The sequence below is a fragment of the Aspergillus ibericus genome (assembly GCF_003184845.1).
Source record: "Aspergillus ibericus CBS 121593 unplaced genomic scaffold BO80scaffold_19, whole genome shotgun sequence".
In the NCBI taxonomy this organism is placed as follows: Eukaryota; Fungi; Ascomycota; class Eurotiomycetes; order Eurotiales; family Aspergillaceae; genus Aspergillus; species Aspergillus ibericus.
The window spans coordinates 43,885-58,069 of NW_020292117.1; the positions used below are offsets into that span (position 1 = coordinate 43,885).

The 14,185-nt window shown below is 50.8% G+C and overlaps 8 protein-coding genes across 8 annotated transcripts; 6 read left to right on the forward strand and 2 right to left on the reverse strand.

Moving 5' to 3' along the window:
* The first annotated feature begins 25 nt into the window (after positions 1–25).
* On the forward strand, positions 26–946 carry BO80DRAFT_424966 (E2 ubiquitin-conjugating protein MMS2). Its single transcript, XM_025719410.1, has 5 exons — positions 26–146; positions 211–290; positions 364–489; positions 554–633; positions 689–946. The coding sequence occupies exons 1-5, from the start codon at positions 74–76 to the stop codon at positions 747–749; spliced, it is 420 nt and encodes a 139-aa protein (XP_025575322.1). The 5' UTR covers positions 26–73; the 3' UTR covers positions 750–946.
* A 390-nt stretch (positions 947–1,336) lies between these two features.
* On the forward strand, positions 1,337–2,404 carry BO80DRAFT_381623 (LYR motif-containing protein). The gene is made up of 3 exons (XM_025716849.1): positions 1,337–1,400; positions 1,476–1,636; positions 1,704–2,404. The coding sequence occupies exons 1-3, from the start codon at positions 1,352–1,354 to the stop codon at positions 2,373–2,375; spliced, it is 882 nt and encodes a 293-aa protein (XP_025575323.1). The 5' UTR covers positions 1,337–1,351; the 3' UTR covers positions 2,376–2,404.
* An 84-nt stretch (positions 2,405–2,488) lies between these two features.
* BO80DRAFT_381624 (RWD domain-containing protein) lies at positions 2,489–3,565 on the reverse strand. The gene is made up of 2 exons (XM_025716850.1): positions 3,299–3,565; positions 2,489–3,220 (listed from the first exon to the last, which is right to left on the reverse strand). Exons 1-2 carry the CDS (start codon positions 3,363–3,365, stop codon positions 2,583–2,585), a joined length of 705 nt encoding a protein of 234 aa, XP_025575324.1. The 5' UTR covers positions 3,366–3,565; the 3' UTR covers positions 2,489–2,582.
* A 243-nt stretch (positions 3,566–3,808) lies between these two features.
* On the forward strand, positions 3,809–5,064 carry BO80DRAFT_434664 (ACL4 family protein; the record flags this gene model as incomplete). Its single annotated transcript, XM_025720879.1, has 2 exons — positions 3,809–4,365; positions 4,419–5,064. The coding sequence occupies 2 exons, from the start codon at positions 3,809–3,811 to the stop codon at positions 5,062–5,064; spliced, it is 1,203 nt and encodes a 400-aa protein (XP_025575325.1).
* A 296-nt stretch (positions 5,065–5,360) lies between these two features.
* On the forward strand, positions 5,361–7,052 carry BO80DRAFT_434665 (putative histone deacetylase SIR2; the record flags this gene model as incomplete). Its single annotated transcript, XM_025720880.1, has 5 exons — positions 5,361–5,601; positions 5,658–5,968; positions 6,031–6,570; positions 6,639–6,818; positions 6,870–7,052. 5 exons carry the CDS (start codon positions 5,361–5,363, stop codon positions 7,050–7,052), a joined length of 1,455 nt encoding a protein of 484 aa, XP_025575326.1.
* A 378-nt stretch (positions 7,053–7,430) lies between these two features.
* On the forward strand, positions 7,431–9,300 carry BO80DRAFT_381632 (tRNA (guanine-N2-)-methyltransferase). Its single transcript, XM_025716851.1, has 4 exons — positions 7,431–7,674; positions 7,859–8,733; positions 8,783–8,985; positions 9,044–9,300. The coding sequence occupies exons 1-4, from the start codon at positions 7,561–7,563 to the stop codon at positions 9,205–9,207; spliced, it is 1,356 nt and encodes a 451-aa protein (XP_025575327.1). The 5' UTR covers positions 7,431–7,560; the 3' UTR covers positions 9,208–9,300.
* BO80DRAFT_424972 (uncharacterized protein) lies at positions 9,182–10,043 on the forward strand. The gene is made up of 2 exons (XM_025719411.1): positions 9,182–9,651; positions 9,837–10,043. Exons 1-2 carry the CDS (start codon positions 9,317–9,319, stop codon positions 9,955–9,957), a joined length of 456 nt encoding a protein of 151 aa, XP_025575328.1. The 5' UTR covers positions 9,182–9,316; the 3' UTR covers positions 9,958–10,043.
* A 1,502-nt stretch (positions 10,044–11,545) lies between these two features.
* Positions 11,546–13,088, reverse strand: BO80DRAFT_355370 (B-type cyclin nimE; the record flags this gene model as incomplete). The annotated part of the gene is made up of 3 exons (XM_025715752.1): positions 11,546–11,643; positions 11,696–11,834; positions 11,883–13,088. The coding sequence occupies 3 exons, from the start codon at positions 13,086–13,088 to the stop codon at positions 11,546–11,548; spliced, it is 1,443 nt and encodes a 480-aa protein (XP_025575329.1).
* Between the last annotated feature and the right edge of the window lie 1,097 nt (positions 13,089–14,185).

A 14,185-nucleotide genomic window follows, 5' to 3' on the forward strand; every position in this document is an offset into this window, starting at 1 on the left:
TCAAAACCCCTCCCCACAACTTCCCTTCTGACTTGACTTGGATTTCAATCGAGCTGGTTTGCTTATTTCCACAATGGCGGCTAAAGTACCCAGGAATTTCAGATTGCTCGAAGAGCTCGAGAAGGGTGAAAAGGGCTTGGGAGCAGGTGAGTGCTATCCTGCTTACAGATGCAGAATAGCATCTTGCTAACGTTTCTTCCTGTGTAACAGAGTCCTGCTCTTACGGCTTGGCAGATGGAGAAGATATGATGATGAGCAACTGGAATGGAACTATACTGGGACCTCCTCATGTTTGTCCAACGCTACCTAACTCGACCTGGATATGCAGAACAACGGCATCACTAATTTGATAAATGAGCGCAGAGTGTCCACGAAAACAGAATATACAGTGTCAATATCCACTGTGGCCCGGACTATCCCGACAACCCTCCCACCATCCAATTCGTTTCCCGAGTTAACCTGCCATGCGTTGATGCCCGAACTGGAAAGGTAAGGATTCCGCTATATTCCGGTTGCGACCAAGTGAAAGCTCAAGTTGCCGACACCGTCCCAGGTCGATCCCACCAAGCTACCCTGCCTGGCTCAGTGGAAGCGCGACTACACCATGGAGACTATCCTAGTCGAGCTCAGAAGGTACGCGATGCTCTAATCCTTCAACAATGGAAGCCAGTACGCTCAAGGTTTCCAGATATATGGCCCTGCCCCAGCACAAGAAGCTTCCGCAGCCTCCGGAAGGCTCGAACTTCTAGAACGACGGCACCATGAATTGTTCGAGAATTGAAACAGTATAATGGTTTGTTTCTGGGTCATATTCATCTGCATCTTTTTCGTTGGCTTATTAGAGCGTGTACAGTCTATGCATATCGGGCGGATATTGGCGCGGTTCCGTTTGAAGCCTAGTTACAATTCATCGGTTTAGAACGTTGCACAGTATGATCTTCATGTCCTCTCATCGCAGGTTATACTTGCTAAAACAACTTGACCCTAACTTTTTAGTGGGCTATCAGTTGTCCTTGTGAGCGTGCTCGAAAAGCACCGATACCGAAACTTAAGGCTGACCATGACCAACAAACACAATTATATCCCAAAGCGTATCTTTCTTGCATGTTCTAGATTATATAGTAAAAAGAGATGACGCCAGTTGCGCGATTCCGCCCAAGTTGGTATGGTTGATCCAGTAATGCAGCCTTTATCAAGGCCAAGCCCCGAAGATGTTGAACTCAACTCTAGACCCAGGATGCGCAACCGCGCCCTCGTGTCACACGTGACATCATTCGGGAGTCGGAGTAGTCACATGGCTCCGATAAAAGTCCAGGAAATTTATCTTGCCGACAATGTTATCTTCTCCATAATGCACAAAATAGTTGTACCCAAGTACTCTTCTGCTCACCGCTTTGCCAGTTAGTTTTCGTCAGACCGGTGTTCAAATCTAGAATCAAATATGGAAAATAACTAACAACTCATACTCCTGGCAGCTAAAGCACTCTACCGAGCGCTTCTCCGGCAATGCGCCAAACTACCAGATGCTCCAACGGAGCTTAATGCGTGCAAATCGCATATACAACATAGATTCAAGAGATACAAAGGGCTCCAAAGCCCATCCCAAACCGCAAATTCCCTGAAAGCAGGCTATGAGGTGCGTTGGAACTCGGCTCAGCGCCAATCCATCTAGGATCTAAACCTAGCGGTTTTCGCAAACACAGGCCCTCGATCTATTATACTCAGCGTCGCAAGGAAATAAAGATGGCATTCACCGGATACAAACCATAATATGCGAGCATCGATTGGCAAAGCAACAAAAAGCCGAATGGCTGAAGGCACTAGCGGAGGCGAGGGGATTTAAGATTCCGAGTAAGAAGGAAGTGAAGAAACTAGAGAATAAGCGATACCGGGATATGACTGTCAGACGACATCCGGATGCTGAGTCCGTTCTTTCACGCCCTCGACAAGTTGTCGTTGGGAAGCGCCGAATTCCTAAACTCGTGAATGCGCGTGGTTTCCCGTTCCTGCTCTACAAGAAGCCACAGCCGAAATTTCTCAGTGCTGTGTTAAATTCGAAGCTCAACAGGCGCTGGAAGAGGATGGAGCGACTAAAGAGGCTGGAACTCGAGTTGCCATTTGCTAAGGACGAGGATGCATGGGACGCATTGACCGGCCACGAGGAAGAAGTTACATGGGCTGAAGCGGTCAAGGTTTCTCTGAAGGAGGTACGAGAAAAGATAGCAGAGGGTGATAGGAAGACCAAAGAACTTGCGGAAGCCATGTGGAATGTCGTCCTCGAAGAGCGCAAACTGGCCGAAAAAGAGGAGAAGGAACGGGCCGAACTTATGAAGAAGGCAGAAAGTGGCGAGGTATATGATTTCTTAATCTTATAAGCCATTCAATGATCAAGTATGCAGCTGGCTATCAAGCGAAACTACTCAGCTCGAGCTCAGCTTGGCCAACTTGATTCATGTTTGATGACCGAACTAAACACATGTACATTATTATGATCGAATCATAGAAACCAATGAGTCGTGGCTTGGTCTTATCACGAAGGGGGCTTGATTCTGCTAGGAATCTCATCTAAAGACACCAGGCTTCTAAGCAGCTATCTTCATCTTCTCCACAGCAGCCGGCATACCATCCTCTTCATCCTCATCAAAGTCTGCCCTTCCAGCAAGTCCTCTCTCCCACAGCTGCTTGCCCGTAAGCTTCTTCTCTTCCTTGCCCGGGGCCTTCTTATTTGCCTTCTTCTCCTCCGCCTCTTTCTCTTCGCGCTTCCTTTTCTCTTCCTCCTCCATCTCTTTCATAAACTTGTCCCGCCACTCCAAGAACGTCTCCCGGTTAACAGCCGTACCTTGGAACTTCCGATTCTCTTCCTCCTCCCTCTTCGCAGCCTCCAGCTCTTTTTCAGCGTGAACGGCATTTACGCGCTCTGACATAAGAAGTTCGGCACTCTCCTTCAACGCACTAACCAATGTGAATACCATCGCCATACCCAGATTCTCTTCGATAGTCGGTTGCAGAGTCTCGAGAAGCTGGTCGCGATCCTCCTGGATATCTAGTCGGGGGTGTTTCGGTGCGTTCGGAGGCGCAGTTAACTCTAGTTCGGGGGCGACATCGGGATAATCTTCCGGGTATGTGACTTGCAGAATCAGGACGGGCTGCTCTGCTTCTTCGACGTCATTTTCGGGTGCTTCCAGAGCAATTGATATCCGGTATGAGGTGTCAGAAATATCTAGGTACGTTCATCAGTGGGCTGTGGTTCAAATAGCATCGTCTAATGCAGCCGGAAGACTATGGCGATGGGACTCACCTGTGATCTCTTCGGGAAAAATAGAGTCGAGCACTTCGCGCTCTTCGATCTGGTCTTCGCGGCCCATACTGCTTCAATTCTGCCGCCGGCGGGGCTGGAGGGGTATTCTTGGTTCTAAGATGATGGGGACAAAAGAGTGACTGAAATTCAAGCTCCAAACACTTGAATCTCGTTGTATGGTGTATCACAGGACAGACCGGAAAAGCGGTCCTTTGCCGTGCGGTCTATATGTTGGAGGGCTCGTGCTTGGGGAAATGAAATCGGTCGTAGGTGGGTAAGTAGAATACCGACGCCGCGATCCCACATGCAAACGGGACAAACAGATAAGGAAGCGCCCAAATTTGTCCCGCCCGAAAAAGGGAATTTCCATGCTCCGCCTTCTCGAAATCTAAAGCTCCAAGTTTTGTACTTGTTTTCTGATTGATAAAATCTTTTCTTTCTCTTACTTCTGTGTCTTTGATTAGCGTTTCAAATCCATCTGGTATATAATTTTGCTACAGCCGATAGACCATGGGAAAGTCAAGACCTCAGAATAAGAAGGCTTCCAAATCTCGCGCAAAGTCCGTTCTCAGCGCCGGCGGCTCGGTTTCGAAACAGAAGATGAACGAAGACCCGACTAAGCTCCTCGAGCAGGCGGCGACACAGCTTCAGACCGGTCAACCAGATGCTGCGCTGGAATTGGCTCAGCAAGCCCTCAACAATGCACCGGCCAATTCTCCATCTCAATTAGTGGCACTGAATACGGTTGGCGAAATCTACGTTGAGCTGGGCAACATCGACGCGGCCAAAAAACACTTCTTGCACGCAGTCGAGCTTGACCCGAATGGCACGATACCCGAGTCTCAGGGAGGAGGCGCTGAGAAGTTCCTGTGGCTTGCTCAATTGAGTGAACTGGGTGGAAAGGACAGCGTTCAGTGGTTCGAGAAGGGCGTCTCTTCTCTCAGACATACCATCCAACAGCTGGAACAGAACCCCGGGCCTGAGGAGGCACTTGAGTTGGTGGAGAAGAAGGGCAAGATGGCAAATGCCCTTTGCGGAGTTGCTGAGATCTACATGACCGATCTCTCGTAAGTTGGGAGCTATGCTCCTCCGCTTGGGACGGCTGGCTAACAATTCATAGGTGGGAAGAAGATGCAGAAAACCGTTGCGAGTCCCTTATCACGGAAGCCCTTCTTGTTGCTCCGAATGCGCCCGAAGTCCTACAAACCCTCGCATCGATCCGGATTTCGCAGCTACGAACAGAGGAGGCCCAAGCAGCACTTAGACGGAGTCTCGAGCTTTGGAAAGACCTGCCGCCGGAGGACTTGAGTATCCCCGACTTCGCGACAAGAATCAGCCTTTCCCGTCTTCTCATGGAGGTCGGCATGGAACTTGAAGCCCTGGAGGTGCTGGAACGCCTCATCTTGGAAGACGACCAGAGTGTGGAGGCATGGTATCTTGGAGGATGGTGTCTGCAGCTTCTGGCTGTCAAGCAACAAGCACCCAAAGACGCCGAAGAAGAAGAAGGTGACAACACCCCGGAGGCCAGGCGGCAGGCATCGCTCGTGGCTAGCCGTGAGTGGCTCAAGCAAAGCTTGACCCTGTACGACCTGATTCAGTATGAAGATGAGAGGCTCAAGGAGCACGCATTGGAACTGGTCCAAGAAATGAACAAAGAGATAGGCGAGGAGATGGATGATGAGGCCGAGGAGGGTGAGGACGGTGATTGGGAGGACGAGGACATTGAGGTGGAATCCGATAGCGATCACGAGATGGCTGACTCATAAAAGTTGGATGTTCTGTTGTTACGAAACTTCTTTTGTCATGATACCAATATAAAAGGGCATATCTTCCAGTCTAACCTACGCCAGTCCAAGGGAGCCTTCCGCAGTAGCGAACTGACTAGTTGCGATAGTCACTTCCATCAGCAGACGGCGTCGGATAAAGTAGGATCCGACCGCTTTCCCCCCGGAGATAACCAGAGCCAAATTTATTCCGGCAATTCGACTTCGCGTGGCAAACAGCTCAATGTGAGTAAGGAGTCGTTCTAGGTTGCTGGAAGTGTCCCATCTTCCATTACAGGATGGACCTCGTTTCAGCCCCCAGCGGGGAGAGCTCCTCGTTGAAGAATCCGGTGCTCGAGGTGGCCTCCGCGGATGTATCAAAGGCCGGCACCGCAACGGAGAACATCGCCGCTGCAAAGGGAGAAGTCTCCCAGTCTGAGTATGAGACCGACAGCGACGGCTCGGGCGACGAGTGGGAGACTCAGTCTCTGTACGAAGATGCCATTCAAGTCCTGCGCGACGAGCAGCTTCGGGAGGGTGGTAAGCACTCTATATGATGTCTTGACTATGCGCGCACTGACCGTGCCCTGTTCTAGTCCCTGATGCATGCACTTTGGATGAAGCCGTCGCTTATCGGAAACGACTCCATGAGATTGGCAAGGCCGCATTTGTCGAAGAAACGCTGGGTCAAGATACAGTGACGGCGAAGAAGTTGTGTACTGCGTTCGGGATCTTGCCTCCTGCCTTCCTCGACGATGCGCCGGACGAGGCCTTTCACCCGTTACTGGCTATTGCGATTTCGCGCGAATTCTCCAGGCGACCCAAACTTCCTCAGTATAATACTATCGATGATGCGGTCAGGTTGCTCAAGGAGTGCAAGAACATTGTCGTTTTGACGGGTGCCGGTGTATGTCAACCAGGGTTCCGTGCCCCTATTAGAGGCATACATATGCTGACTGATTGAATTAGATCTCTACCAGCCTTGGGATCCCCGATTTTCGGTCAAAGGACACTGGTCTCTACTCCCAGTTGGCGCATTTGGGTCTCAGCGATCCCCAGGAGGTCTTTGACATTCAGGTGTTCCGCGAGGATCCAAGCATCTTCTTCTCCATCGCAAAGGATATATTGCCCACCGAGAAGAAGTTCTCCCCAACTCATGCCTTTATCCGACTACTACAAGATAAGGGCAAATTGTTGACCAACTACACCCAGAATATCGACAACATCGAAGCCAATGCTGGGGTGCTACCGGAGAACATCGTGCAATGCCATGGCTCATTTGCCACGGCTACATGTGTCAAGTGTCAGCGTAAGGTTATGGGTGATGAAATATTCGATGAGATCAAGAAGGGGGTCATCCCTCAGTGTACTTCTTGCCCGACAATCTTTGCGGAAGATTCAGGGGTCAAACGGAAGCGTAACAGCAACGGCGTCCACCGGAGCCGAAAGGACAATGATGGGGACAGCTCCGATGATGACTACGAAATTCCTACTGCTGGAGTCATGAAGGTTAGTTGAAATCCATGCCTTATACATCTCTGTTACTCTCTGCATGTGCTGATATGAATTGTCTCTAGCCTGACATTACCTTCTTCGGGGAAGACCTTCCCGATGAATTCGGCCATCGGCTGCTACACCATGACCGTGACCGGGTAGACTTGGTCATTGTCATTGGCACTTCGTTGAAGGTCGCCCCTGTAGCGGAAGTTCCAGGCGTATTGCCTCGCACCGTCCCTCAGCTATATATCTCCCGTACTGTAAGTGATTATTTGCAAATGTTCTCATGTGCTCCACTGACAATCATTCAGCCCGTATCGCATACGGAGTTCGATATCGATCTTCTGGGCGACTGCGACGTCGTTGTGTCTGAGCTCTGTCGCCGGGCCGGATGGGAACTGAAGCATGAAATGATTCCAGCGGATGAGAAGGTCGAAGTGCTTCCAGTGGAGGGTTACGAGTCACGACATGTGTTTAAGGTTGTCGGCGCATAGCGGCGGCGTTTAGTCGAGGCCATCTCTGGTCAGTCGATTTCAGGGACGGCGTAACTGTGGGTTTTCTTGGATGGTTTGTGCGGATTTTTGCTTGGAGGTGTGTAAGACGGACGATTCATCGGATACATAGCTGTCAGGGCTTGTATGGATATTGTTTCAGTGTATTTATGTTTACTCGCGTAGCAGCAGCCTGCTCATAAACTGTTATTAATATGATTCTCGCAATGCCCTTGATTCTTGATGTATAACATCTTAAAACACCCTGTGCTGTGCCTGAGATGAGGGTGGTTGTATGACCGTAAGGGCAGAGATGGCGGGTTCCCGATCAACCATCCAATCCACTGGAACAGCAGGAAAAATCATTTCCGTTCCAGCCAACGGCCAGTGAGCACCCAGCACCCCGAGGAAACCAGACGAGATCCTCTCGAAGCCAATCTCCCTTTGTACCAAAACTCCCCTAGCATTGATCCGTCCATAAAATAAGTGGCGAGGGAGACCGCAGCCCACGATGGAGTATTTGATTCGCTTCGCCCAGGCCCACGAGTCTTTTCGGCAGCCCGAAATCCAGGCGCTGGCTGACCTGGCGGGCGTGGAGGTGGAATTTCTATACTACGATAAGACTGTACGTATTTTACTTTACTCTCAAATTCTGCTTGCTTTGATATAACATCCTCATGCTTTGTGGGATTCTACCCCGCGAAAGAAACGGGTACTGATCCAATGTGGTTGATCATTGTCCCTCCCCGCACCAATAAATATCCCAGTCCCTAATATGCTATATGCACATCACTAACGAACCACCACAGTCCCCATTCTGCATCGTCAGACTACCCGATGAAGCAGCAGCTCGCGCGGTAATCAGCCGCAGCATCATCGCCAAGGATATTTTCGAACTCTGGGGCCAAGGCATCAACTTCGAAGAAGTCTACGCCGACGTCCGCAGGCGGACAGAGGATCGCTGGGCCCAGTACAAGGAGTCATCGTTCCGCTTCGTCATTGACAGTTTCGCAGGCAAACGCAGCAATGAACAGAAGCGTCAGATCATCCAGTCCTTCTCGTTCTTGGGATTCCAGGGCGCTATTCGGATGAAGAACCCCGACCAGGATTTCTGGGTCTTTGAGGATTATGGATTGGATATGTCTTCTCCGGGGACGCCTCGGCCTCATGGGGAGGAACCGAAGGTGATTTACTTTGGACGCTGGATTGCGAATAGCAGTCGGGATGTCGTCAATAAGTATGATCTTAAGAAGCGGCGGTATATTAGCACTACGTCTATGGATGCGGAGTTGACGCTCATTACGGCGAATATGGCGCATGCGGGCCCGGGAAAGCTCTTTTATGATCCGTTTGTTGGGACGGGGAGTTTCCTGGTGGCGATGTCGCATTTCGGGGCGGAGACGTTTGGGTCGGATATCGATGGACGGAGTTTCCGTGGGAAGGAGATGATGGAGAGAGGTGGGACTATGGGTGTGTTGTCGAATTTTCAGCAGTATGGGATGGTGGGCAGGTTCATGGATGTGTTTACGTCTGATCTTACCAATACGCCTCTGCGCTCATATCAGTTCCTGGATGGCATCGTCTGTGATCCGCCTTATGGTGTCCGTGAGGGACTCAGAGTTCTTGGGAGGCGTGAGGGTCTGAAGAGCGAGGAGGTTATTATCGATGGAAAGCCGGCTCATTAGTATGATTGCTTGACGTATCCCTCGGGAACACAGCTAACATGCGTTCAGCCAACCCGGATACGTTGCACCTAAGAAGCCCTACGGCTTCGAAGCCATGCTCAATGATATCTTGGACTTTGCCGTTCGATCATTGGTGACTAACGGACGATTGGCGATGTGGATGCCTACTTCAAACGACGAGATCGAGCTCCCAGTCCCGATGCACTCGAACCTAGAGGTTCTCAACATCTCCGTTCAACCGTTCTACAGCTGTACGTATTCATTAGTTTCCCTGACACGAGATATGAGAATCTGACTGACGTCTCCCAGGGTCCCGACGACTCATCACCTACCGAAGACTGCCAGAAGGACAAGTCTCGGATGTTTCGCAGGGTCGGCAAGTGACGGACGCTGAAGGAGTCTACGCAGATCAACTGAATGCATTTAGGAGAAAGGTATCTCCCCTCCCTTTTCAGCGTTATAACCAAAACTAACATAACGCTAGTATTTCACAAAGAACCAGCGCGACACGGACTCAAAGTCCGGAACAGAAAGTCCTGCCTCATGACGAATCTAAACCCTTAACTAGAATCAACAAAAGCAATGAAACATACCTCCACCCAAAGCATCATACAGCCCATGCAAGTAACTCACCATCTATACACCACACCATCAAAGCTTCCCCATCACCACCCCAAACTCCCCCTCCAAATCGACCCCCTCCTCCCTCTTGACCCGCTGAACCTCCCTCGCCAACTCCTCCCTCAACAACCTCGCAAGGACCTCCCCCTCCTCATCATTCAAATCCTCCCTCTGCCCCCGCCCAAACATAACATAACTCATACGTGTCTTCCCCGGCCCGGTAGCCGCCGGCCGATCAGGCGGTCTGGGAATAATATGGAAATGAACATGCGGGACCTGCTGTGCCGCTCTGACGCCTTCATCCCATCAGTACATATCCCAGAAGGTAGCCAGATACCCATCCAGGCACGTAACTCCTCATTCCACATTAAGACATGTTATAAGAGCATCCATTATAGCTCCATGTTATGTTGATAAGAGGGGAGAGAAGTGGGAGGGAGGAAGAAGAAGAAGAAGAAGAAGAAGAAGAAGACAGACATACCGTTATTCTGGACCACATTCCAGCACCAATCCTCCCTCTCTTCATCCCCGTCCCCAAAGAGGACCTTCATCACGACCCGAGAGATGATAGGGAGCCAGTTCCCGATCTATTCTCATACTAGATTAGCCATAGCCCATCGCCCATAATCCAATTCAAACATAGTTGGCCCCCCAAAACAACAACCAAACCCAATCTAAACAGATAGACGTTACATAGGCAACACAGATCCCATCCACCAAACCAAAGCTAAGAACCCAAAACTAACCGCTCTAACTCTACCAATTATAAGATCATCGACTGAGTGAAAAACAAACATACCTCCCGCCCCCCCCTCACCCCCAAATCCCCCACCTTCTCAAAATGCCCCCTCGGAACAACCAACACATGCCCCCTCGTCAAAGGCATAATATCCAAGAAAGCGAGAACATGTTGCGTGGAAAGGATGAGATGGGCTTGTTGTCCTTCCCCATTACCTAGTGTAGTAGGAGGTGTAGCAATCGGCGGAACTATATTTAGATCGTGACTAGTATCATTGTTATGGGTGTTTGAGGAATTCTGCAGAGGGAGGAATGTCGTTGGGGGGTATGGGGGGTATGTGTGGGCGATGGTGCAGAAGGGGCAGGTGGTTGTTGGTGTTGTTGTTGTCATGGTTTGGGGAGATAGATAGAGGTGGGTGGTTGGTTGGTGGGTAGTGGCGTTGTAAAATACTAATGGATGAAGGTTAAGTGGTGGCTGAGAGGGATGTTGGGTATTGGGTCTCAGTGATAAGGTTCGTTCTTGGGAGCAACGCAACGGTGCAGAAATATGCGGCGCTCTTAGAAACCCTGAGGGAATCGATCGTCGCAAGGAGTATCAGGGGTATCACAGATAGGAATTCGCGATTTGGTTGCCGTGCAGAATGGCCGCAAGGCATGGATGGAGGAACAAATGGTTGTGATCCGAGGTGCCTCGGTTCCCAGCAAACGGCCGGCCAGACCATCAGGACATCTCCCGGTTGAACTCACCTGCGCATAGGGCACGTATATTGAATGATGGGCATTGGTATGATGAAAATTATGGAAGAGAATTCTGGCAGTTAAGGCTCAATTAAGCGTCTTAAACGCACATTACTGACTGCATCCCTCCCCATCCGAAGCCCCCGCTAACTCAACATCCACGACTAATACCAAAAAGTCTTTTTCTCTTCCCTCACTCCTGGGCCTTCCCCGATGCGTTTGTCGTCAGAGACCAGCTGTATGGCATTATGTATCCCGCATGCCTTTGACCAATATAATGTTGTAGCAAATAGATCGTCCCGGTCCCGTGGGAGCTGCGTGAAAGAGACCGAGTGTAGCCGACGCCGAACAAGAAATTTAAATCCAAAAGTGAAAGAAGCGAGTAAATTTCCGTCCTTGGAGTTGCCCGACGCCTGGAACACACACAGGGTAAGACGGGAGAAGGGTTATGTAAGGTATCAGAGCCAGTGCGAAACAACCCAAGCACTACCAAAAATGAAGAAATAGAACAGAACCAGATGTGCGCCGGACACCCCTGGAAGAAACGAAGATGCAAACGTCCGCAACCGAAACAGAAAAATGCCGTTCATAAACATATGCAAGAGGTGCCTAATACCATCACGAATGAAATACCATCATATGGAATCAACAAACTCCTATCCTCGGTCGTTCTGCCAGACGCCGATATTAAGTCACCAGGAAGCCGCGTGTCATTTATTCCGAGTCTTTGATGTAAGTGTACGGCTCTGTCACCGAGCTGTTGATGTACAAGTGGTGGTATTTCTTCGCCCATTGCCGGGTAAGGATGGATGCTGGTCACATGTTAGTACCCCGTGGCTCAAGTCAAGGCTAGACATGACATACCCTTTAGGAACTTCTTGCTGGCGTATTTCTTGAAGAATGCCTCATGGCAGACAGGGCGGTGGAGATAATCGATCATCAGGCGGAAGACAGGGTCGATCTCCTCTTCCTCATATCCGGCGTAGTGCGCCAGGGTGGCATCCTATCAAGACGGTTAGTCAAGAAAGGAAACGATGACACTAAGACTTACCCAGGCGCCCCGGTCAAGAATGAGTCGAGCCAGATACATAGCGGCAGCAGCGACGTGACTTTGACGGAAGCCCATAAACCGGTGATCCAGAAGGCTGATCTCCATGAGATACTTGCCAAGAGTACGGGTCTGAATATCGTAGTTGTCCGCTTTTGAGATCCGACGGAGGAAGTTCATGGGGTTGGGATAGCTCATGTTGTACTCAAGGGTAGCAAGAATGTGACGCTCGGCATCCAGGATCTCCCGGTCAGTGAAGGTTTCGTCTGCGACATGGCTGAAGTTGGCAACGTGCGGCGAAAGAACCTCCTCGTATTTGGATGCGATGAACATGGCGGCGACACCAACCAACTGCAGGCGGTCCAAAGCGACCACTTCAGCGGACAGGAAGCGGTCGATGATGTTGACGGCAAGGAAGAGCGTCTCGGGAAGGAGGCGGAAGCGAGTGTGGACTTCAATGAGCCAGTCGACAAGGATACCGCGCATCTTCCACTCCAGGTCAGGTTGATGTTCGATGTACTCTGCATTGGGCAAGGTCTCCAGCTCAAGATCTTTCAGGTATTCGAAGATGTCGACAACATATTCAGCTGCCATCAAGGGATCGTCAAGATCTTCGGCATCCAGGTCGTCGACATATTCGTCAGCGGGCTTTTGCAGAACCTTGGGATCAACCGGAACATTAACATCCTCCTTCGCGTTGGCGAGCTTCTCAGTGACGGTCTTCTTTTCGGGGACCTTCTTCTCGATGTCAACCTTTTTCCGTGGCCGTTCCTCCTCTAGTGCCTTCTCCTGGATCGCCTTTTCGCTAGATGTCCGCTTGGTGCCCGATCCACTTCCCGGGCGCTTTGTTTCCGTGGTCGGCTTCTTTGGGTTGCTGTCCTTAGGTCCAAGGGCGGAGCGTGATGAGTTGTTGCGAGTGAGCTTTTGAACCCCACCAGCCTGCAATGTCGCCTTCGATGTCAAGCCAACCTTTGTCGCAGCAGGCTTCTTGGCTTCCTTGGCCTCCCCGTTCTCGGTCTTAGAAACATTGCTGACATCTCCAAGGGCGGCACGTCTTCTCTGAGGACCGGCAGTAGTGGTGGTGGTGGCGGCCTTCTTCGTCTGGAGCGGCTTCTTAGCGGCGGGAGCCGGGGCGTCACCCGCTGACAGGGCAGCGGCCTTGGCCCGTGTCAGACGCGTCGAGGGCCCGTTTTCATCGTTCTCGTTCATCGTGCCTCTCGTACGCAGACTCCGAGCCTGTTGGGTAGTTAGCTACCGCGCGTACCAGATGAAGCTCTAGGCCCATCGAGTTCGCGTTCGAGTCAAGATAGGACGCGTAGTGAGGTGAGGAACTTACAGGTGGCATTGTGAGAGGAGGGGGAGAAAGTAGAAAGGATATTCAGAAGGGTACAGGAGAAGATAAGAGTTGCGGGCAAGACTATGGTTCTGCAGGCAGTTGGAGTCTAGTCAGCATTCCAGGAGTGATTACCCCAGTGGAGCTCAAATACCTTCGACGGGAAGGTAGATTTGCACGTACCACGCGTGAATATGTGTCCAACCCCAATCAATCAGAGAAAATGCAGGGTTGCTGAAGCCGAATAGTCTGGTGCTTGGAAGGAATTCGGCAAGTGTTGTCTTAGAATCGTGGCATATGACTTTGTTGACGCTATTGACAGGAGCTCCCAAGTCTCGAGTCACGTAACTTTTCGCGGCGGGAATGGTCCAACGGTATGGTTAAAGGAAGATATAGCAGGGTAAGATGGTTGCTTATGGACAATGACGCGAGAATTAGGCGGAAAAACCGGGGTCTGGTCGGGGTGGTGGTCGCCTCCCTGGAGTAGATGATGATGGAGAGGAGTAGGAAAAGGTGGTAAACTTGACAGGGCAAAGGCGATGTTTGGCCCTAGTCTTAGCGTGGAAACTGGCCAGGCTGGGAAAGATGCCCCACAGCACAACCCAGTTGGATCGCGTGGATTGCGGATTATTAACTGCTGTACAACGTCGTGTATATGCAAAGCCTGTGGACAATAATCACGGTTCCAGGTGATATTATGGTATGTACGGTGAAGGCCAATTGAGGGATATTAGGAAAAGTGGAGGAGGGAAGGAAGAGTGACAGACGGGAAGACACGGCAGCCAAGGGGGGGGAAGGAGAGCATTAAAAGAAGCAGGTCTATGGCTCTGTATATGTACGTGTATGCGTATGTATGACGGACGTGACTCCCCTCGCAGAGCTTCTCGGGGGAGGGAGGTGGATTGGGGGAGGAAAGGGTGCAGCCCGGATGGTATTGGTACAGTCACATTAGTCCCTCATGGAAGAGGTCGGA

Coding starts and splice junctions, on each gene's coding strand:
- BO80DRAFT_424966 (XM_025719410.1), top strand. CDS start 74: ATGGCGGCTAAAGTACCCAGGAATTTCAGATTGCTCGAAGAGCTCGAG. Junction 147..210: donor TGAAAAGGGCTTGGGAGCAG/GTGAGTGCTATC, acceptor CCTGTGTAACAG/AGTCCTGCTCTTACGGCTTG. Junction 291..363: donor CTATACTGGGACCTCCTCAT/GTTTGTCCAACG, acceptor AAATGAGCGCAG/AGTGTCCACGAAAACAGAAT.
- BO80DRAFT_381623 (XM_025716849.1), top strand. CDS start 1,352: ATGCACAAAATAGTTGTACCCAAGTACTCTTCTGCTCACCGCTTTGCC. Junction 1,401..1,475: donor TTCTGCTCACCGCTTTGCCA/GTTAGTTTTCGT, acceptor TACTCCTGGCAG/CTAAAGCACTCTACCGAGCG. Junction 1,637..1,703: donor CCCTGAAAGCAGGCTATGAG/GTGCGTTGGAAC, acceptor TCGCAAACACAG/GCCCTCGATCTATTATACTC.
- BO80DRAFT_381624 (XM_025716850.1), bottom strand. CDS start 3,365: ATGGGCCGCGAAGACCAGATCGAAGAGCGCGAAGTGCTCGACTCTATT. Junction 3,221..3,298: donor TTTTCCCGAAGAGATCACAG/GTGAGTCCCATC, acceptor GAACGTACCTAG/ATATTTCTGACACCTCATAC.
- BO80DRAFT_381632 (XM_025716851.1), top strand. CDS start 7,561: ATGGAGTATTTGATTCGCTTCGCCCAGGCCCACGAGTCTTTTCGGCAG. Junction 7,675..7,858: donor TTCTATACTACGATAAGACT/GTACGTATTTTA, acceptor GAACCACCACAG/TCCCCATTCTGCATCGTCAG. Junction 8,986..9,043: donor CGTTCAACCGTTCTACAGCT/GTACGTATTCAT, acceptor GACGTCTCCCAG/GGTCCCGACGACTCATCACC.
- BO80DRAFT_424972 (XM_025719411.1), top strand. CDS start 9,317: ATGAAACATACCTCCACCCAAAGCATCATACAGCCCATGCAAGTAACT. Junction 9,652..9,836: donor CTGCTGTGCCGCTCTGACGC/CTTCATCCCATC, acceptor AGACAGACATAC/CGTTATTCTGGACCACATTC.